This window comes from Nycticebus coucang, chromosome 2 (assembly GCF_027406575.1).
Source record: "Nycticebus coucang isolate mNycCou1 chromosome 2, mNycCou1.pri, whole genome shotgun sequence".
NCBI lineage: Eukaryota > Metazoa > Chordata > Mammalia > Primates > Lorisidae > Nycticebus > Nycticebus coucang.
The window spans coordinates 155,194,097-155,217,336 of NC_069781.1; the positions used below are offsets into that span (position 1 = coordinate 155,194,097).

The following is a 23,240-nucleotide window of genomic DNA, read 5'->3' on the forward strand; positions in this document are numbered from 1 at the left end:
ATTTACCAGTAAAACTATACTAAATTAGAAATTTGATAATGTAAACCAGGAAGACACAACTGCTAGCCATTGAACTAGTGCCTTTTTTAAAGGAAATCACTTATCATTTTGGTTATGGAGACAGGTACACCTACTGCAAAGCAATGGCATGGTTAGTCACTACTTCACAACCATGCAAAGTATATGACCCCAACTACCCTGTTTCCCCGAAAATAAGACAGTGTCTTATTTTAAGGTGTGCTCCCAAAGATGCGCTAGGTCTTATTTTCAGGGGACGTCTTATCTTTCCTGTAAGTAGGTCTTATTTTCGGGGAAATGGGGTATATAAACTTGAATGTTTATAAATGTAATTGCTCAGCCACACTTGGCCTGATTTTCGTAAGTATGACATACCTTTGACAACATCCAATATTCAGGAGAATAGCCCCATGATTAGTATAATAAAAATATAAGAAATAACCAAAAGTTCATTTCTGTCTATTAAAAACTTAACCAATCTCTTTTCATTAAGTTATTATGTCTTGCAGATTCATTTATATTAAGCCTACAGTAACAAGTCCATAATAAGGCAGACACAGTATACTTTAACCATTATAACCATGGCACAGCCAGCAAACTCCTTTGCCCTACAATTTATTCCCCCAAATTTGACCTGATTTTGGCAGCGTTTTAAGTAAGTTTTCTGTTATTTGTCTCTTAGACTAACAAAATTTGGCCCCTACCCTGTTTCTAAATCTCAGTTGATTCAGATTATTCCAAAATATTTTTGTCACATCCTAAATTTCATCTCTATGCATATTAATTCAAGTCAATTGAAATAACTTTTCAATTTAAGAGTTCAAAATTCCATAACACAAATAATTAATGCCCCCAATAATGTAGGGGGGGAAACTCTAAATGAGCTCAGACAAGTCTTTTTATACCAATTCCTATGGCTTTGCTGACCTAGCCAATTTTAATGTTCACATATGTTTAAGATCTGTTACTTGGGAACTAACTATAGTTATCTACCCTGGGTATAAAATGTAGCAGTCAGTTAACACACTAGGAGTTCTCTGTAATACAACTTGTTAAGAGTATAAAATTTGGTACAGGAGTTATGCCTTGGACTCAATCAGACAAATGTAGTACCCATAAGTAATGGAAGATCCTCACCACAAAGAACTGTAACACTGTCCTGGAGTATGTGCCCAAGAATGGTACTGGAGTGAGGGTCTCATAAACATGGCTGACCTAAACCTGCAAAGAAAGTTGTGTCTTAGCATTCACCAGCCTAAGGGAGCTTAAAAACAAAAACAATCCTCACCTGTAAGAATTTTAAAAGTTTAATGAGAAATAAAAAAAAATACAAATAGAAAGAAGTCCATTTTCTTTAATATTGTACAAAAAAGTATAGGTAAAACCAAAACTAAATAAACATCATCACATTTGCTGATACCACGATCTAATTCTTCATGTTATCTTTACTAGTCAAACAATAGAAAGTAGGTAGCAATTTAGGGATCAGGAAAGAGATAAAACCAAAACACTTTTCTACCACATTTATTCTTCTATGACTGTGTATAGCTGTGCTCATGGAGACGGCTTCTTTTACTTCTCTATTGTGCAGAAATTCAGTTGTATATAAAATTGAACCTGAATTTTAAAAAGAACAATACTTTTATTAGAAACAGTATTATTTAGTTTGTACTTTAGTTGATAAGGAAATTGATCTGAATGTTTCTACCCTCTCACGACATTTCAACCTTTTTTTTTTTGCAGTTTCTGGCCAGGGCTGGGTTTGAACCCACCACCTCTGGCACATGGGGCCGGCGCCCTACCCCTTTGAACCACAGGAGCCACCCATTTCAGCATTTTCTACAAGACAATTTTCTCTCACCAGAGAAACACGTTATGCATTAAAAAAGTGCTGTTGAGTATTCATAGAGTAAAACAATAAGTATAAATTTGATTAATTTTCTATTAATAAGTTCCTTGAAGGTAGGAACTTGCATTCTGAACTCTCAACACAGTTCCTGCACCTAACTATCTATTTATTTATTTATTTTGAGACAGAGTCTCACTTTGTTGCCCTCAGTAAGTACCTTGGCATCACAGCTCACAGCAACCTCATACTTTTGGGCTCAAGTGATTCTCTTGCCTCAGCCTCTCAAGTAGCTGGGAGGCGCCCACCACAACACCCGGTTATTTTTTGAGAGGTTTTGCTCTGGCTCAGGCTGGTCTCGAACCTATGAGCTCAGGCAATCCACCCACCTCAGCCTCCCAAGTGCTAGGATTACAGGCATGAGCGACCCACCCAGCCTAACAGATTATTTAAATAAATGGGCCACTTGCAGTAGCTCATACTTGGAATCCTAGCATTTTGGGAGGCTAAGGCAGGACTGCTTGAGGCCAGAAGTTCAGGACCAGCTCAAGCAACATAGTGCGACCCAATCTCTACAAAAAATAAACAACCAAGCATGGTGGCTACTTGGGCGGCTCAGGCAGGATTGCTTGAGCCCACTAGTGTGATATTGCAGTGAGCTATGATGACACTGCACTTTAGCATATGTGACAAAGTCAGACCTCATCTCTAAATAAGTGAAAGAATGTTCAACTTTTATTCATTCAATATTATGACTTTTTCCCACATACTATACTTCAACTTATAACCTGTCAGGAGGCCAAAGTAGAGCAGCAAAAGATAAAGTTTGATTAGTGACAAAGTAGCAAAACCAATTTCACACTCACCTAGCTTTCCTAAAAGGACAGAATCACTACTGAAATTGATTTTGGGGGCTTTTTTTTTTTTTTGTAGAGACAAGAGTCTCACTTTATGGCCCTCTGTAGAGTGCTGTGGCCTCACACAGCTCACAGCAACCTCCAACTCCTGGGCTTAAGCGATTCTCTTGCCTCAGCCTCCCGAGTAGCTGGGACTACAGGCGCCCGCCACAACACCCGGCTATTTTTTGGTTGCAGTTTGGCCGGGGCCGGGTTTGAACCCGCCACCCTCAGTATATGGGGCCGGCGCCTTACCGACTGAGGGGCTTTTTGAGAGACAGAGTCTTGCTGTGTCACCCAGGGTAGAATGCAGTGGCATGATCATAGCTCACGATATAGCCTCAAACTCCAAGGCTTAACCAATCCTCCTACCTCAACCTCCTATGTAGCTAGGACTATAGGCACATACCACTAAACCTGGCTAAATTTTTTATTTTTTGGTAGAGATGGGGGTGGGGGGTGTCTTACAATGTTGCCCAGGCTGGTCTGGAACTCGTGGCCTCAAGAGATCCTCCCTCCTTAAAGGAGGAAGTGCCAGGATTAAAGGCACAAGCCATCATGCCTAGCTTAGAATTATTTTTAAACTAACACTAAGGATGTCCCAGGTGCCCAGCATTGTTCTAAGCAGTATATATCATTATTTTACTTAGTCCTCATAATCCTATGAATAGAGACTATTATATCCATTTACAGATGAAAAAATAGGCAAAAAGGTATAATAGTTTGTCCAAGGTCACCCTCTCCCAGCAAGTATTGAGGGTGGGATTCAAACCCATAATCCACATTTGAGCCACTACACTATCTACAATTCCTAAGTTTAGCTCTAAAGACCTCAACCAGTATTAAGTCCACTTCTTAAAAACTTAATTTCTCACCTCTATCTGCCTAAAAACCTGAACTCCATGTAAAAATTGGGGTGTTAGGGGCCAGGCACAGTGGCTCATGCCTGTTATCCTAGCACTCTTGGAGGCTGAGGCAGGTGGACTGCCTGAGCTCACGAATTTGAGACCAGCCTGATCCAGAGTGAGACCTCGTCTCTAAGAATAACCAGGCGTTGTGGCAGGAGCCTGTAGTTCCAGCTATTTGTGAGGCTGAGGCAAGAGGATCACTTGAGCCCAAGAGTTTGAGATTGCTGTGAGCTATGATGATGCCATGGCTTTCCACCCAGGGCCAACAGAGTGAGACTCTATCACACACACAAGAAAAATTTGAGGACCTAATTCCCTATGTCTCAATCTGGGTCAAATATAATAAGTTCCAAAAAGGAAGGAAGGAGAATAAATTACACCAAGAGATTTAATTCTCTACATTTTTATATAGACAACTCCCCTCACATTTACATACTGTTGACTACTATTTTATTATCTTTTCTTTGAATAAAGACTTCAACTTTACTTAACTATGGAGGATATCATATTTGGGGAAGAGCAAATACCACCTCACACAAATACCAGAATGTCATTTTCCAGCTTAGAGTTTGGGGACACTTTTAATCAGTCATATTTAACCTATGGCTTGCACATGACCTAAAAGTCTAGCTACTGTCTTAGCTTCCTGAAACACCCAAACGCGTGAATATTATCTTCTCAAGTAGCTCAGAGTATTTCAAATCTGACAATTTAGATGGATAAACCACAAATGGTTTAAACTTTCCATACCTGCTCAACAGCTGAGGGAGACTAGAAATAATAGGTCCATATCCTGGTGCATTGTCATACAATTCAAACAATGGTGCAGCTACCAACTTGTAATTTTTAGGGACTGCAAACAAGGCTAGAATAAATGAAACAGTATTCATTTTCTATAATTTCTTATATAATCACTGCTTCCATTTCATTTTTAATCACCAATTTTACATTTGTAATAAACTTTTAAAACATAATGCTCATTAATACATCTTTGTTGTATCTTTTAAGCTAGCGTTCAGTCACAGACTCATAATAAATGATTCTCCAAAGAAATCCATTCTATTAACAACCAACTTTATTAACTGCTGGCCCTCGGACAAAGGGGAGAAGAGAATAGCCAAGAATAGCCATGGGTTTTAATTTATCTTGAATTCCATTATAAGACAATTATAAAAAAAAAAAAAAAACAGAATAAAAACTTGTTAGGGTTCAACAGGCCTAAAGATGACATTTCCCCCCCGCCTTTTTTTTTTAAACCAATCTGTCTCAAAGGTTTTAGGAGCTTATCGCAATGTGATATAGAGTGCTAGTAGCTGAACAATTATTAAAAATAGTATAGGTACATAGTTTGGCTCTAGTTAAATTCATTTTTCTCTTTGTAGCATGGCAGGCACATTTGAGAGAAACTAGGTTACGTTAAAGTAGGTTATACCATGTTAAAAAACATGGTATGTATTTTTAGTTTTACAAAATATAAATCCAAAACTGCAAGGAACTCAGAACACAGAGATATCCCTGAAATTACTCTATACAAGTTTTTAGAAGACTGCCTTCAAAAACAAAATAACTTACCTTTCTCTTGAAGCTGAACCAGAAACAACTTCTTATGTTCCTTAGGCTTTGTAATATGTGCAGGAATATATGGATACTAAAATAACAAATGACAAGAATTTGTAGTTTTCAAGACCCACCATCCCTTAAGTTATCAACTCCCATTTCAGACGTGAAATTCAATTGTCAACCCTCTGGGACCAAGTTCTCATACCCTGAATATAATTGTAACATGTATTACATGACTTTATTTCTTTATACGTTTACTCCCCAACACAGCATAAAATGCTGGGTGAAGAATATTACACTCTACTCTTCTTTACCAGGACTTAGTATCTAACAGATGCAATAGTAAATAAATGGTTTAATACATATAAAATAACAAGTAATAAACAAATTGACTACTCAAGATAAACCCAGTCATAGGATTAATAGCTTGAGAAACTTACAACCAATGAAGTCTAATTTTAATAAGTGTTTTTAATACAAGTTTTAAAAAATATATACTTAGTAAGTTAAACACTCTAGGATAGTGATGTGGACATGTTTGCTTTCTTAAAAGTTTGAATATAGCCTGAGATATTTGACAAGTTACTCCTTGCTCCTTTCCTCTCTTACCTATAACACCCTCCACCCAGCCCTGCCCCCATGGTGCATGCTTCAGGAAGACCAGATGAGAAGACCCAGTGGAGTTTTGCCAGCTGGGCAAAGCTGCATTACTTGATAAAACAAAGAAAAGAACTTAGAAAATTTAAAGAGATAGAGAGTATTAGAGAGAGGAGTTGCTATCTGAGCGTGAAACACTTTGACAGAGAACAAAGAAGTCTAAGATAGGGATTTTGTAAATTCTACTGTATATTACAAAAACCTCTCCTACATCTCTCCACAATACACTCAGAAATCTACTTTTGCTTTTGGAGTTGTTTTGCGGGCCAAGGAATTAAAAACTCTCTAGAAACAGATATAAGGGGAAAGTGGGATAAAAGTAGAGGCTGCCAAAAGGAAGTCTTATCCATCCCAAATTTAGACAGGAACTTATGGTAAGAGAGGCTAAGCATCTTTCCCAAGATTACTCAGCTAAGGAGTAAAGCCAAGATTCAACTGTATCTTTTCAACTCTTATCTAATTATAAAAACTTATGTTGCTCTTGGAACCTATTCCCCATGAATTCATGGCTTACCAGGCGTGCAGCATAACACACAGGAGAACCAAGAGAACCAGTCGAGCAGGAGCATAAAGGGCTGGAACCTATTCCCCATGAATTCATGGCATAATAGGCATAGCAAGCTTTGTCACAGTCAATGAAAAGGCACCTCTCTGCACCTCTCTGAGCTGCTGGAGCCTTTTCTTTCTCTCTTTTTTTTTTGATATGTTGCCCTCCATAGAGTGCGGTGGCATTGCAGCTCATAGCAACCTTAAACTTTTGGGCTCAAGCAATTCTCTTGCCTCAGCCTCTCAGTAGCTGGGACTACAGGCACCTGCCACAATGCCCAGCTATTTTCTTGTTGCAGTTGTCACTGTTGGTTAGCTGGCCCTGGGCTGGGTTCGAACCCACCAACTTCTGTTTATATGGCTGTTGCCATAACCACTGTGCTACAAGCGCCAAGCCATGGAACCTTTTCCCTATGAATTCATAAAAGCCTGTTATTTCACACTATGTTACTCATTGGCACCTAACCAGTATTCCAGTTAGAATAATTATATATCAGAGTCATCCCTAGAGTACAATGAATTGAGGTAACTGTTCCAGGCTTTGGAGGTCACCTGCACTATCATAAAAATAGACATTAGCAGGATCAAATGGGAGGTCTAGCTTGAGTGCTTTGAGGTTTCTCCATACTTCCTTCCAGAAAGGTTGTACTAGCGTGCAGTCCCACCAGCAGTGTAAAAGTGTGCCCTTCTCTCCACATCCACGCCAGCATCTGCAGTTTTGAGATTTTGTGATATGGGCCATTCTCACTGGGGTTAGATGATATCTCAGGGTTGTTTTGATTTGCATTTCTCTAATATATAGAGATGATGAACATTTTTTCATGTGTTTGTTAGCCATTCGTCTGTCGTCTTTAGAGAAAGTTCTATTCATGTCTCTTGCCCATTGATATATGGGATTGTTCGCTTTTTTCATGTGGATTTAATTTGAGATCTCTATAGATCCTAGTTATCAAGCTTTTGTCTGATTGAAAATATGCAAATATCCTTTCCCATTGTGTAGGTTGTCTCTTTGCTTTGGTTATTGTCTCCTTAGCTGTACAGAAACTTTTCAGTTTAATGAAGTCCCATTTGTTTATTTTTGTTGCTGTTGCAATTGCCCAGAAGGAAAAAAATCCTTTTATCATAAGGACACTTGTACTAGACTGTTTATTGCAGCTCAATTTACAATCGCCAAAATGTGGAAACAGCCTAAATGCCCACCAACCCAGGAATGGATTAACAAGCTGTGGTATATGTATACCATGGAATACTATTCAGCCATTAAAAAAAATGGAGATTTTACATCCTTCATATTAACCTGGATGGACGTGGAAGACATTATTCTTAATAAAGCATCATAAGAATGGAGAAGCATGAATCCTATGTACTCAATTTTGATATGAGGACAATTAATGACAATTAAGGTTATGGGGGGGAAAGCAGAAAGAGGGAAGAAGGGAGGGGGGTGGGGCCTTGGTGTGTGTCACACTTTATGGGGGCAAGACATGATTGCAAGAGGGACTTTACCTAACAATTGCAATCAGTGTAACCTGGCTTATTGTACCCTCAATGAATCCCCAACAATAAAAAAAAAAAAAAATAGACATTAGCAGCAGCAAAGAAAAGGTGAGAAGTGGGTTGAATAGCACAGGCTAAGAGACCTATGGTTCACATACAACAAAAGTTCCCAAACCATGACCAAAGTAAGTGACATCATATCAGTTTTCTTCTACTCAAGCCTACATGTTCCTGCTTTTTTTAGCCCTTCTTCTCCAGTCCTGTTCTTCATGTTCTAGCCAATTGCTCTTTATTCAAAAAGATCGAAATAGGTAGATAATGTTGTTTTCTTTGCCCACTGACTCTTAACTAATACTCAACAACAGGTTTACTAAATAAACACACAACCCTTATAACCTGATACTACCAGAGCCAACTCTAGCTTTCAGTGAACTAAGAGAACTGTCCTAGGACAGCGGTAGGAAAGATGAAGTAGTCTGGAATTTTTGGGGTTATTACTGAGCATTTTCCAGTTAGATCAAGCAATGTTCAAGAAAACAAAAAAAGTTTAGAATAATTTTCTGTGTATCTTTGAACCAAGAACTTCAACTTCACTATTTCTATAAGAAATTGTATTTTTTGTTTGTTTGAGACAGAGAGTCTCACTCTCTTGCCCTGGATAGAGTGCCATGGTGTCATCATAATAAGTTCACAGCAACCTCAGTCTCTTGGGGTCAAGAGATCCTCTTGCCTAAGACTCCCAATAGCTGGGACTACAAGCACTTGCCATAATGCCCAGCTAGTTTTTCTATTTTTAGTATAGACGGGGGTCTCACTCTTGCTCAGGGTTGTCTTGAACTCTTGAGCTCAAGCAGTCTACCCACCTGAGCCTCTCAGAGTGCTAGGACTATAGGCATGAGCCACCGCACCCAGCCCAGAATTGTATTTTCTTTCTTTTTTTTTTTTTTTTTTTGTGGAGAGACAGTCTCATTTTGTTGCCCTCGGTAGAGTGCCATGGCATCATAGCTCACCACCAGCTCCAGGGCTTAGGCCATTCTCTTGCCTCAGCCTCCCAAGTAGCTGAGACTACAGGTCCCAACACAATGCCCAGCTATTTTTTTGTTGCAGTTTGGCCGGGGCCGGGTTTGAACCCGCCACCCTTGGTATATGGGGCCGGCGCCCTACTCACTGAGCCACAGGCGCCGCCCGCAAAATTGTACTTTCTTAAAGCCAAGACACAGATGTGCTCATGGAAATTGTCAGGTAGTGAACACTAGCACCAGGTTCCATAAACCCTCATCTTCCTATCCCTCTGATATAAAAGGGAGTCAGAAGAGAACAGAATGATCTGCTTGGCTGATATCCATGCAATGCCTGTCATGGAATATCCAATTATGCAAAGAAGCTAGAAAGTTTGTTTTTTACATGTGCCTCACACCACAGGGCAACTTATCTCACCTCAGATTTCAGAGCAGCTGGGTTTGAAGAGTATCAGAAAGTTCCCTGTTGAGTCAATCTTTATGTTAAAAAAAAAAAAAAAGAAGGAAAGAAAGAGGGAAGGGGAGGGGAGGAAAGGGGAAGGAAGGAAAGGAAAGAGAAGTTTCCTGCTTGTTGCCACTGTTCCACTCTGCTTTTCTGTGTCCAAGTTTTTCTAAAGCCTGAAAAGTCTCAACAAGTGCTCAGACTCAACATGAAAGTACAAGGAGTTATAATGCAACCTTCACCCAAGGAAGGATAGGAATACCTGCCCTTCAAAGGTGCATCCCAGATGGCTCCTGACAGACCTTATGATTAATCTAAGTGCTGCCCACAGGTGGTGTCCCCTTCCCAGCACTCTGCTGCCTCCTGGGATCAATCACCTCAGGAGGTCAAGACTTTGGTAGATGCTAAGGAATTAACTCACTCTCCTGAAAACTGGCACTAAAAAAGCAGCAACTGTTCTTTCACAAACTATATACTTCAGGATAATCTGAGTTGATCAGAGAAGTTTTTCTTTATATAAGGATCATAATCCCAATGAAGTCACAGATCCAGGAAATTGTTACCAATAAGCTTACATTACAAAAAGAAACAACCAAATATCATCACCTTCCTAATGGAACCACCAACAATAGACTGCCTCCAAGATTAATTCCAATGATTCCTGTCTCCTGATATCCACATCTTTGTACAGCCCCTCCTCACAATGTACCAGGGTGGACTTCTGTGTTCAACAGCACACAGTAGAACTGATGGTATGCCAATGCCAAGACTGGGTCATAAGGCTGTTTGCCAGAACCTATGCCCTCCAGATCCCCAAGTGTGGCCCCCTGATCAAATCCAAAATTCAATATTTGGACTCGGTCAAAAAACTACACTCAAGCATCTAGAAGCCACATGTGGCTCCATGGCCACAGGCTGCCCATCCCTTGGGTCAACAGTCAGCAAAAACTGAAACCTTAAAAAAAAATAAATAAACAAACCTGAAGTTTTCAGTCAAAAGGCCCTAACAAACACATTTGTGAGCTTAGGATCAGATCCTTAGCCCCAGTTCAGCCTTATGATTCAGTCCCACTGACAATTTCAAGAGAAACCTTAAGTCAGAACCACCCTGCTGAGCAGCCCCAGACCCCTGACCCTGAGAAACAGAGATGACAAAGGTCCGTTGTTTTAGGCTGCTAAATCTTCATAATTTGTTATGAAGCAACAGATAAAATATACTACCATGACCAGCCTTGTTACCTGCCACTCCCAGATTAGCTGAGCTGAAATCCAACCTCTGGTAAGACACACAGGAGAAAGAGCTACATTTTCAATGACCACGGGGGCATACAATCAACAATGTAAATACTAAAGCGTTTAGCCTGTTTTCATTAACAAATAAATTATAGGGAAAAAAACTAAGTCATTAACCTATAGATGTAAAAGAGATTTAAGAGACTATCTTAATTCAAACAAATTATAATTGAAATGGTATCTAGGATCTGCTTCAAAATAATTCATTGTGGGAACAGGAGAATGGGGCCTGGAAGGAAAGGGATGATGATGAAATAAGTTTGAATGTGAGTTTTAAAGGTAAATGACAGCTAATGGGATTCATATACTTTTATTATTCTCTCTACTTCTATATGTTTGAAATTTTGCTTTAAAAAGTGCTTGGCTTTTTAATTTTGTAATCTAAATTAATGAGAAATAAGTGAAGAAAAGGAAATTTCAAGTAAAATTCTACTTTGATCTTTTCAAAAGTGGCTGAAATTACATCAGTTTTCTGCTTCCCAAATACCCAACAAGGATAACTGAACACTGACCTGAGGAGGTTCAAAATTTGGTCTCCACCAGTTACCAATGCAGTCATCAATGACCCAATCTTGAAGAACTCCATCTTGACGACCCAGTATCTATCAAAAAGAAATAAGATAGTAAACAATAAACAACTAAACATACTTACAGTAAACAACTAAATATACTTACTCATGGATATCCTTTTTCAGTGAAGAGAACAAGTCTCTGAGTTACAAACATCCAACTTATGTACATCTCACACTTGCAAACAGAAGCTATCATATTAAGTCCCCAAGTTACAAATATCCAACTGATGTATAACTTGCACTTACAAATGGAGGCTATTACAGGTAATAGGTAAAATGTACTGTTCCAACTTACATACAAATTCAATTTAAGAACAAACCTACAGACCCTCTTTTGTAACCTGAAAACTGCCTATATTCTTGGCAATACTCCTAAAAGACACATGACTAATCTGCCTTCCATATAGATACCCTATGAATTCTTGTTTATTATTGTCTGTTATTGTGCCCAAGACATATACTATTCCTTCAAAACTGGCAGTCTAGTTTCAACATGTAATTATATAGGACCAACAAATCCACTGGTATGCCTTTGCTACACATGGAACCCAAAGGTGATCTAACATCAACCAATAGCATACAATATTTTCTAGAATTAACTATAGTTTTGATAAGTTACCTACATAACCAAATTATAGAAATAAGTTCAAAATTCACAATTTTCATTTTTATTAATCTGTATAATTAACATTAAACTTAAATAATTCTACGAGGTACATAATGAGAAGCAACAGTGCTTTGTCCTGTTTCTCCCATTCCCACTAGCTATAAACTTCCAGCTCTTGGTTGTTTTTTCCCCGATACCTCTATTTTTAAAAGTATACATGTAGGGGCGGCGCCTGTGGCTCAGTCGGTAACGCGCCAGCCCCATATACCGAGGGTGGTGGGTTCAAACCCGGCCCCGGCTGAACTGCAACCAAAAAATAGCTGGGCGTTGTGGCGGGCGCCTGTAGTCCCAGCTACTCAGGAGGCTGAGGCAAGAGAATCGCTTAAGCCCAGGAGTTGGAGGTTGCTGTGAGCTGTGCGATGCCACAGCACTCTACTGAGGGCCATAAAGTGAGACTCTGTCTCTACCAAAAAAAAAAAAAAAAAAAAAAGTATACATGTAGTATAGAGTTTTTATATATAAACTATTGTAGAATAGTTTTTGATTTACAAAAAATTTGCAAAGATGGGCTCAGCATCCATGGCTCAGTGGTTAGGACACCAGCCTCATGCACTGGGGCTGGTGGGTTCGAACCCAGCCAGGGCCTGCTAAACAATGACAACAGTAACAAAAAAATAGCCAGGCATTGTGGTGGGTGCCTGTAGTCCCAAATACTTGGGAGGCTGAGGCAAGAGAATCGCTTAAGCCCAAGGTTGCTGTGAGCTGTGATGCCACAGCACTCTACCAAGGGTGACATAGTGAGACTGTCTCAAAAAAAAAGATGAGACAAACACATCTGTTTGTACCATGCAAAGATGGTACAGACACATCTCCTATACCCCATTATCCACTTTCCCCTACTGTTAACATCTTACAGTAGTAAAGCACATTTGTTACAACTAATCAACCAATACTAATAATGCAATTATTTACCAAAGTCCATACTTTAAATCAGATATCTTTAATTTTTACCTATGTTCTTTTCCAGTCCACGATCCCACCTAAGATACCACATTACATTCAGTCATCATTCCTTTTCTAAGGCTCCTCTAGACTATGACAGTTTCTCACATTTTCCTTACTTTTTATGATCACAACAGTTTTGAGGAATACGGGTCAAATATTTTGTTCAATGTCCCTCTGTTACACTGAGGTTATGGACTTTTGGGAAGAAAACTAGAGAGGTAAAGTGCCGTTCCCATCACTTCCTATCAAGGCTACATGCTATCAATTGAACTTACTGCTGATGTTAACCGTGATCACCTGGGTCAGGCTTCGCCAGTGTAAAGTTACATTTTTTAAAACATTCTTTTATGATCATTTCTTGATTACTTTTCATTTTTACAATCCAAAAAGAAACCCTATTATCACACTCTACTGTGGGTAAGAATTTAAATATTAAAACCACAACCCCTATTTATACTTTTTCTTTTACTTCCCTCCTAACATCAATATCTGATTAAGTCAGTATTCAGTTGATTTAATATGAGTTGGTTAAATCAGGCACAACAGAGTGACCAGTAAACTATAATTACATTTCCTTATTTACATTACTATTCTTTTCTTTAGAGTTAATAACTGTTTCATTTTCTTTGTTATTACCAAATTCATTCCTGGTCTCCATGAGAACTTAAATTTCTTCTCAACTTAACATCAACTCTTCTGTCAATTTCATTTTTTTTCTACGACAGTTTGCTATCAGCTAGTTGCAACCTGTACTAGATTAGATGCTCTCGGCCCTGCTTCACAGCTGGAGTGTAAGTGCTTCTCTTAGCCTCTCTGTTGTTAGATCCTCACATTGTGAATTATACATCTTCTTTCTTACTTTACTTTTTTAGTTTAGTGGTGAACACCCTCTAGTAACTTTCTGAGAAAAGGTATAAAAAAAGTTATTTTTTGGAACTCCACATGTCTGGAAATAACTTTATTTTACCAACACAACCTTTTTTCATTTTTTTTTATCTACACAATTGATGTACAGTTTCATGGACAGAAAATTCTATGACAGAAGTCATATTCTCCCAGAATTATAAAGACATATTCCATGACTATTTAGCTTCCAGCATTATTTCTGTATAGTCTAATGCCATTTCTAATTCGGATGCTTTATATTTAACCTGTTTACTGCCCTCTCCAATTTCACAATGATGATGACTTAGCATAGATTTTTAAACATTCATCATAGAGAACAGACCAGTAGGTCTTTTCAATTTCAAAATTTGCCCTTTGGATTGGGAACTTTTCTTTAATTATGCTTTGCTAATTATTATTTTTTTCTATTTATCTATAATTTATGTTGGTCCTTCTAGAATAATCCACTAATTTTATCTCTTCTTACCAAAATTCTATTTTCTTATCTTTTCATTATACTTTCTGATAAAACTATCTTTTAATCATCAACTGAGTTTTTAATTTTTCCCAACTCTTTTAATACTCATGAGGTTTTTTTTTTTGGCTCAGCATCCTTAGCATAGTGGTTACAGCACTGGCCACATGCACCAAAGCTGGCGGGTTCGAACCCAGCCTGGGCCAGCTAACCAACAATGACAACTGCAACAAAAAATAGCCGGGCATTGTGGTGGGCACCTGTAGTCCCAGCTACTTGGTAGGCTGAGGCAACAGCATTGCTTAAGCCCAAAAGTTTGACGTTGCTGTGATCTGTGATGCCACAGCACTCTACCAAGGGCAATACAGTGAGACTCTGTCTCAAAAAAAAAAAAAAAATACTCGTGAGGTTTCTGTTGGCTAATTTCCTCTTATTACACCAAAAATAATCATAGTTTTGTAAATGGTTGAATTTCTGTTCCTGTTGAGTTCCTTTTGCTGTTTCTGATTTCTTTCATGTTAAGAAGCTTTCTCCAAAAGCCTGGTGATACTTGGTTATCTGCTCACAATTAAGGGTGAGGCAGTAAGATGCTTAATTGTCACTTCTGTGTGCAAGAGCTACAGGGCTATGCTATTTCTTTAGGAAGACTCCTGCTATGGTTAAATGTAGTTTATCTCCACCAAAACTCACAATGACATTTGATTCCCAATGTGGCAGTGTTGGGAGGTGGAGCTTAGGGGGAGGTGTTTGGATCATAGGAAAAGCTCTCTCATGAACTCATTAATAACCTCCCTGGAGAACACGGTTGTTAAAGAGTTGGCTTCCTCTCTTGCCACATGATCTCTACACACAAGCCAGCTCATTCCACTTTCTGCCATGAACAGAAAGATAAGGCCTTTACCAGACGCAGCTGCCCAATCTTGAACTTTCCAGCCACCAGAATTGTAAGCGAAATAAAACTGCTTTCTTCATAAACTACCCAGCCTCAGGTGTTCTGTTATAGCAACATTAAATGGACTCAAGACACCTCCCAAATAGCATCATCCAAAGTTTCTCTGGGACTTGTCATTTTCTGCAGAAACATTTTGTCAGCCTAGTAAAAGTCTATGAGTCTCACCCAAGCACAGTGGCCAATGCCTATAATCCCAGCATCTTGGGAGGCCAAGGTAGGATTGTTTGACCCAGGAGTTCAAGACTAGCCTGGGTAACATAGCAAAACCCTGTCTCTACCCAAAAAAGACCTCAATTTAAAAAATAGCAGAGAGTAGGTAGCACATGTCTGTAGTCCCCATTTCTCAGGAGGCTTAGGTAAGAAGATTGCTGGAGCACAGAGTTTGAGGCCAGAGGGAGCCATGATCATAAAACTGCATTCCAGCCTGGGCAACAGAGTGAGATCCTGCCTCTTAAAAAAAAAAAAAAAAAAAAAGAGAGAAGTCTTACTATTTAGGACGCAGGATGGAAACTTTCACTTACTTTCCTTATATCCCTTAACTTTTTCACTGCTAGGTGTTCTGATTCCCTCACTACAGAAGATCAATCACTAGCCAGTCTTTGCCTAACTAGAGAGGGGAAGACAACCTAGGGACATAGGCCGAAAACCCCAAATCTGAAACTTCTTGAGCACCCACATGATGCTCAAAAGCAATGCTCATTGCAGCATTTTGAATTTTGGATTTAGGATAATGAAACAGTAAGTATAATGCAAATATTCCAAAATACAAACACTTCAGGCCCCAAGCACTCTGGATAAACGATACCCAACCTGTATAAAGACATCCTATACAGAGTTTGAGCCAGTCGAGTTCTCAGCTCATGCATGCCCCCACTTTCATAAGTACCTAGCACCTCCAATTTTTCAGCCTTTCTGGTATACAGTGCTAGATTCTGGACTGTCTTCCTGTAATGCTAAGGCTTTTGCTAAGTCAGTTATAATCTTCCCATCTGTTTTATAGCTTCCAATGTTTTTTTCTTGCTACTGCCTCATTCTGAACTCCCTCAATCCTACTGAACTTACATCATTTTAAAGATAACCCTTTACTATATTTTTTGGTGGGGTCTTGAAAAAGAGTGAAGACAAGCAAGCAGTTTTTTAAGAGTTACAATGCATTTTTAAAAAATACAAGGACAAACCATTAGGTCAACGGTAGTAGAATTACAGGTGATTTTAGCTTTGTTTCTCCTCTGCTTTTCTAGTTTTGTCAATGTTTTTGCAGAGCATGTTTTAGTTTTGTAATTAAGGGAGACTGCATGTTAAAAAATAAAACTATTTAATAACAAACACAATTTACAACCTAAAAATCTTCTAATATTTATGCATTTGGTCCTAAGTCTTCAAAGGCAGATATTGGAAGGTAACTTAATTTGAACAAAGTCTCAAAGATACTTGCAAAAATGAAAATAAACATATAAGATCTTTCATCAAAATTCTACAGATGCCCATTCTAGAACAAAACTACCTATATTCATTCAAATCAGCAGTTCCATGACACACTAACTATACAAGTTATTTAAACTTAATATCTACTCCCTAGAGTTGTGATTTAAAAAAATTACTGCATGTAAAGCACTTAAAATACTGTCTGTCTAGCATAGTAAGTATTCAATAAATGATTTTTGCCTGCTACTGTTAGACATTTCAATTTAAAAAATGTTAAGATAAATTAAGTTCAACTTGTAGAAAATAAACACTATACTAACATCCTGGGGTTAAAGTTGTATTCAAATATTCAAAATAAACTTATCCTTTTTAGAAGTTATAAAAAGCCTAATAATCTATTAAGCTGATGGTACTCAGATGAGCAATAAAACTGTCAAATTGGTTAAACAGAAAAATACCTCTGTCATTAAGCGTTTTAGTCCTTCAACTTCATCTTCTCCTGGGTTAAGTTCACCACCAGGTCTGTACAAAGGTTAAGAATTTCAGCTTTCAACTTAACACAATTGAAGGATAACAGGAAGAATACAATAATTGTTATTTCTATCAAGTAAATGATTAACATACTTCAGTGTCATACAAAGAGGGAATCAAAATAGGTGTCAAAGGGAAGGGGAGGAATATGCTAGAAAGATGAATTCAGTGTCAATTCCCCAGACTAGTTTTAAACAAGCAAAATATGTAACACAGTATAAACATAACCATAATTGCTGGCCACAAGTCCACGCCAATCTCTTCTCTGGAAGTTCTCTGATGATAATGGAGTCTGTCCTTGCGCTGGGAGACGGAGGCGGGTGGATTGCCTGAGTTAGAGACCAGCCTGAGCCAGAGAGAGATCCCGTCTCTAAAAAAAATAGCTGGACATTGTGGCAGGTGCCTATAGTCCCAGCTACTCTAAAAAAATAGCTGGACACTGTGGCAGGTGCCTATAGTCCCAGCTACTCGGGAGGCTGAGGCAAGAGAATTGCTTAAGTCAAAAGTTTGAGGTTGCTGTGACACCACAACACTCTACCAAGGGCAACAAAGCATAACTCTATCTCCAAGAGATTAAAAAAAAAAAGATAATGAGTCTAGAAACGCCCCAAAGAGCAACAGACTACTTACTGTATTTTGCCATGTAGAATGTACACTTTTTGCCCAAATTTTTGAGGGAAAAATAAGGATGTGCATTATACATGGGTATTACTAATTCTGTATCATATTTAAATTCTTTTATTTATACATATGCATTAAAAGTATAACTCTAGAAAGCAATAATGATATCTACATGCAAAATTATACCCTGGAATATGGTAACTGATTTTATTGAAATTGCAACAAAAGCATTTTTGGCCAAAAAGAGCAACCTATTTCTCTCTTTATATATTTTAGATAGGAGCTAGCAATCTATCTAATATTTTCACAAAAATTATTGGTAAATCCCTCATACCTTGTATCCATTCTTATGTCTTGTAATTATTTGTTACATAAAATTTCTTGTGCTACATGTTTAAAAAATTCTAAAATTCCTTTATAATGCAAAAACTAGTATCAAACATAAACAAATAAAAATTTGAATTAAAAAATTAAAATGAAAGGTTTTTTTTTCCCCCTGAAAGTTTGGGCCAAAAACATGGATGTGCATTATACACACGAGTGCATTATACATGGCAAATAGGTACATTCTTTAGACCTGAGAAATGGAATATTTTTCAAGAATTTCAATTGTAAGCATTTGAAACCTTTCTTTTTGGTATAATCTGGTCAAATATTTGTAGACCAAATGTTTACTGAGAGATGTATGAACTTTAATGATAAAACTAAACTGTTATTCTATAAAAATACAAGTCTTTTTAAGAATAGGAAATACCATTCATTCTAAGAAAGAAATATCAGTTGTTCTTAGCAATGCTACAACGACATCCAGACATTGATCCTGGACTAATCTATTCCATGGGCTCACTTATTAACGCCAACAACACATAGAAACATGCAAGATCACTACAGGCAGTCCCCAAGTTACAAACATCTAACTTATGTACAACTGGCACTTAACAAACTGAGGCTATTAGCTAAGTCCCCAAATTATAAATATCCGAATGATGTATGGTTCACACTTATGAACAGAGGAGGAGGCTATTACAGGTAACAGGTAAATGTACCTGTTCCAACTTACATATAAATTCAACTTAAGAACAAACCTACAGAATCCATCTCATTCGTAACTCAGGAACTGCCTGTAGATAGGAAAATAAATGAGATTGCACTGGAGAAAAACTACTCATGATTTTTTTTCTTCCAAGACTCCACTGACAGCAGGGTTTGTTGAATAAAACCATATTCCAAAGCTACATAAACAGCAATCCTATTAAAAGCTGTCTGCTGTTAATTTATAACAACACTTACAATTTGAAGAAAGTTGTTCCCAGCTGTAGCAGTAACACATGGGGTAGACGGTGCTCATGTACAATCAGAACCCCTTCTACAGTCCTCCTCATTCCAATTTTATCAAATTCCTCCCTCATGCGCTGAAATCTGGCTGCAACAGAGCTGTCCTTCTCATAGAGGGGCTCTTTTGTACCAAAAGTATAATTGGTAAGAGGGTACCTGTGATCCAAAGGCAAATGTCTAACATGAGAAGTGAAGATCATAATTTCCCATGACAGATACCAACCATAATAGCATAAATAAACCATGGTTAAAAAAAAAAAAGTACATATGCTGTACTCAAAAACAAAGATCTGTACAAAGTTACATAACTATTTAATGAAAAGGCTGAGATTAGAATCCTGGTCTCCATTCTCTAGAACCAGAGCTTCCATCAGATGCTGCTACTTCATACTTTAATTTTCAAGTGTAGATAACACTATTAACAACTAAGGCCTTTAAACTCTTAGAGAAGTGGTTATCTGTATATCAGTAACCCTATGGTTTTAGATCATGGCTGCTATTCTAATATCACTAACCTGCTAATGTCCCCTTGGATTCCCTTGACTACTAATGTGATCAAAATGTTATTGATTATGGGCCCAGCAACATGGTGGCTCACTCCTATAATCCTAGCACTTTGGGAAGCAGAGGAGGGATCACCTGAGCTCAGGAGTTTGAGACCAGCCTAAGCTAGAGACCCCATCTCTACAAAATAGCTGGGTTTTATGGTGGGCACCTATAGTCCCAGCTACTTGGGCGGCTGAGGCAAGAGTTTGAGGTTACTGTGAGCTATGACACCAGTGCATTCTACCAAAGGTGACAAAAGGAGACTCTGTCTCAAAAAATAAATAAATAAAAATAAATTGATTATGGCTACAATGGCTGATCTTCTTTTCTTCCTATAAACTAAGCCACTACTTTCCATCAACATCCCTCTAGTTATTTTCTATTTCTCCCAATTATCCTAAGATTTTTTCTGGCACCACAAGTCTTTCCTTTTCAGATCAAATCTACATTCTTTTTTCCCCTCCTCTAAACCTGCTAGGACTCCTTTTTAGCCTTTAACATTAGTTTTATTTAGTATGCTTATTCTTCCCTTTTCTTCATTTGTATCTTCTACCCACCATATCTAATTTGATCATCCTCTTTTCCTTTATAAAATTTAAAACATGGCTCATACTGCTGGAAGTCTCAGTTCTCATCGTGGCCCAGTAAAGATCAAATTTTTCTTTAAAGACCACTAAAAAACATATATATAGTAAACCCTTGATTCTAAACCTTATAAGCCTGTAAGAATGCTTTGGCCATATTTGCCTATCTCCAAGGTTTTTTTTTTTGTTTTTTTTTTGCAGTTTTTGACTGGGGCCAGATTTGAACCCGCCACCTCCAGTATATGCGGCCGGCACCCTACTCTTTGAGCCACAGGCACCACACCAAGGTATCTTTTCTACCAAAAGCTCTCAATGTTAACAGTCAATGACTATATATTTAAATCCATTCACAGCTGTTCTTGAAAGGTGAATAAAGACTGCTAAAACTTTAAAAATTCTAGACGCCAAATTCTAGACATAAATGAAGCAGTGCAGCTCTAAAACAACTATAATATACCATTTCCATCCAAGATGCTTTAAAAACTATAAAGAACTTTCTCAGTAGACTCAATGTTGTTCCATTTTTAGCAGCAGCCGTTATGTCACACAGCAGCACTATGTGCAAGGCAATTTTTATTATTACATATATTAACATTCAGTTCTCACAACCTGAGTTGGAAAGAATTAAGTATAGCCAAAACATATCTCAACTGCAAGAGCCAGTTCCCAAATCAAAAAAATGTCAAGTTGAAATATCTGAATTTTCAGCTGTGAAATCAGGGTGCCAGCCCAGACCTACACAGGTATTATTATTATCATGCAATGAGCTTCCTAAGGCAGGGGCTACATATTACCCCCTCACCACTGTATACCTAGCATTACTGCACAGTGCCTAAGACAAAGTAGGTATTCATGCAGTATTTCTTAAAAGAAAATATATTGGGAGGGAGAGGATTTGTTTTCAATTTAATAGATCATTGCTCAGATAAAATGAAGTTCACAACACAATGATTATTTCTAAATACTGTATTTATACAGAATAGGAAATGTACTGTAAATCAACCCATAACTTTAATACAGCAAAGATTAAAACATTTTACTGAAAGCATAACTATTTCAACAAGTTAATTGTACATAATGGCTATGCAAATTAATCCAGTGGTGGTAATCCAGTGCTGGTGGTAATCCAGAAGCTTTTTATTTTTTTATTTATTATTTTTTTTTGTAGAGACCGAGTTTCACTTTATGGCCCTTGGTAGAGTGCCATGGCATCACACAGCTCACAGCAACCTCCAACTCCTGGGCTTAAGTGATTCTCTTGCCTCAGCCTCCCGAGTAGCTGGGACTACAGGCGCCCGCCACAACGCCCGGGTATTTTTTGTTGTTGTTGTTGCTGTTCGGCTGGGGCCGGGTTTGAACCCGCCACCCTCAGTATATGGGGCCGGCGCCTTACCGACTGAGCCACAGGTGCCGCCCCAGAAGCTTTTTAAAAGGAAAATATTTGCCTTTTCCACTTGATTGGAATCTTATGAGGATTTTTTTACAGGTGACATAAAATTAAAATGCTATTATGTAAACATAACAGCTACAGAAATTAATTTGCATATATATATCAACTAATGCTATGTTTTATAAAACCAACACTCCTATTATCTAAATTTCCAAGCCTGCTAGCACCCGTTTTGCAAAATAAAACAACAATGGTAAGAACCACCTTTCCAATTTCAAATCGTTTTTAGTTTTTCTGGGAGGAAAAGTTCATTTATTTGAATGTAAAACACCTAAAGTGTAATATCCAAAACCAGTAAAAGCAAATTTCTGCACTTTGCTAACACTGGCATCAACTGGCCACTTTTCACCATCAGGCTGAGCAACCACACTGTTTCAAAAACACTCTCAGCAGCGATAAAAAGCACACAACTTCTTGAGCAAGACACACCCCGAACGCCTGTCTGCTACAGCGAATATGATTTCTGAGCGTGCCTTTGAAATGCAATGGATCTTAAGTACTTAAACTAAAGTTGTTGAAAAATAAAACAACCCATAATGGGTCCTCTGGGTCAACATCCTTGTTCCCTCCAGCCCGAAAGCCCAGCCATAACAGCATCTACAATCCCAAGGTGGGGGCGTACTGGTGCCTGGGATACCTTAGCTGCTGCAGAGAAGACAGGTGAATGCATCAGGCAGGACAGACAGCCCTGGGCAGATAAATAAAACGTGAGGTATTTATAGCACTTGAAAGGTAAAAAAAGATACCTACGCATTATAGAATTAGATCTTGAAAGCTGTTAGAAGTAAAAACTCCAAAAATGACACTACATCATAACATTCGTATTAAATAAGAACACATAAAGCAATAACACAAGTGAATGTGAAAGCGTAAGCACTGAAATGGAAGGATAAAAACCACATTTGAAATTGGTTATCTCTGGAGAGGTGGGGAAAAAAAACCAAGTTCAACTTCGATTTTACCCATAATGACTAAAGAAGAATGACAAGAGAATGGGAACGGGTCCTCTAAAGGAATCTAACACGTTCAAGTAGGGCTCTAATGCCTCAGGGTTGGAGAACGAGAAAAGAGCCCGTGGGAGCAAGGCAGGTGCGCATCCGCGAGCCGGAGCGGGGGTGGGGAGGAGGCATGGAGCCTGCTGGAAAAATTAGACTCTTTAGCTTACGAATAGAGGGATGCAAGCGAAAAACGAGGGCGAGGGCCGCGCTGCACTTACAGGTTGATGGTGCGCTCCAGGGTGAGGGGCTTGGTCTGCTGGATGTACTTGTTGCCAAACTGATTGACCCCCCGGGGCCAGCCGGTCTGCGAGCGATTGGGCGGCACCACAGACATGCTGGAGACCTCTGGCACTGGCGGCGAGCAGACAGTGGGAAGCAGGGAAGACTTTCTCTGTGAGGGCAGCGGTTATCTGCGACCCGCTTAGCAGCTGCCGCCCGCCATTAACAGGAGCGCGCAAGAGGAGGCGTACGCACGCCGGAAGTGCGTCCGCAGCCGCTGGCGGCAGGAAGTAGAGAGGCAGCGCCCGGTCGGACCAAACGCAGATGACTACAATATCGGAAGCTTTCACTGG

At 38.7% G+C, this 23,240-nt stretch overlaps 1 protein-coding gene across 1 annotated transcript; it reads right to left on the reverse strand.

The window, feature by feature from the left end:
- Positions 1–1,352: 1,352 nt before the first annotated feature.
- On the reverse strand, positions 1,353–23,170 carry NUDT21 (nudix hydrolase 21). Its single transcript, XM_053602146.1, has 7 exons — positions 22,887–23,170; positions 19,046–19,246; positions 17,062–17,125; positions 11,195–11,284; positions 5,241–5,316; positions 4,419–4,533; positions 1,353–1,635 (listed from the first exon to the last, which is right to left on the reverse strand). The coding sequence occupies exons 1-7, from the start codon at positions 23,000–23,002 to the stop codon at positions 1,614–1,616; spliced, it is 684 nt and encodes a 227-aa protein (XP_053458121.1). The 5' UTR covers positions 23,003–23,170; the 3' UTR covers positions 1,353–1,613.
- Between the last annotated feature and the right edge of the window lie 70 nt (positions 23,171–23,240).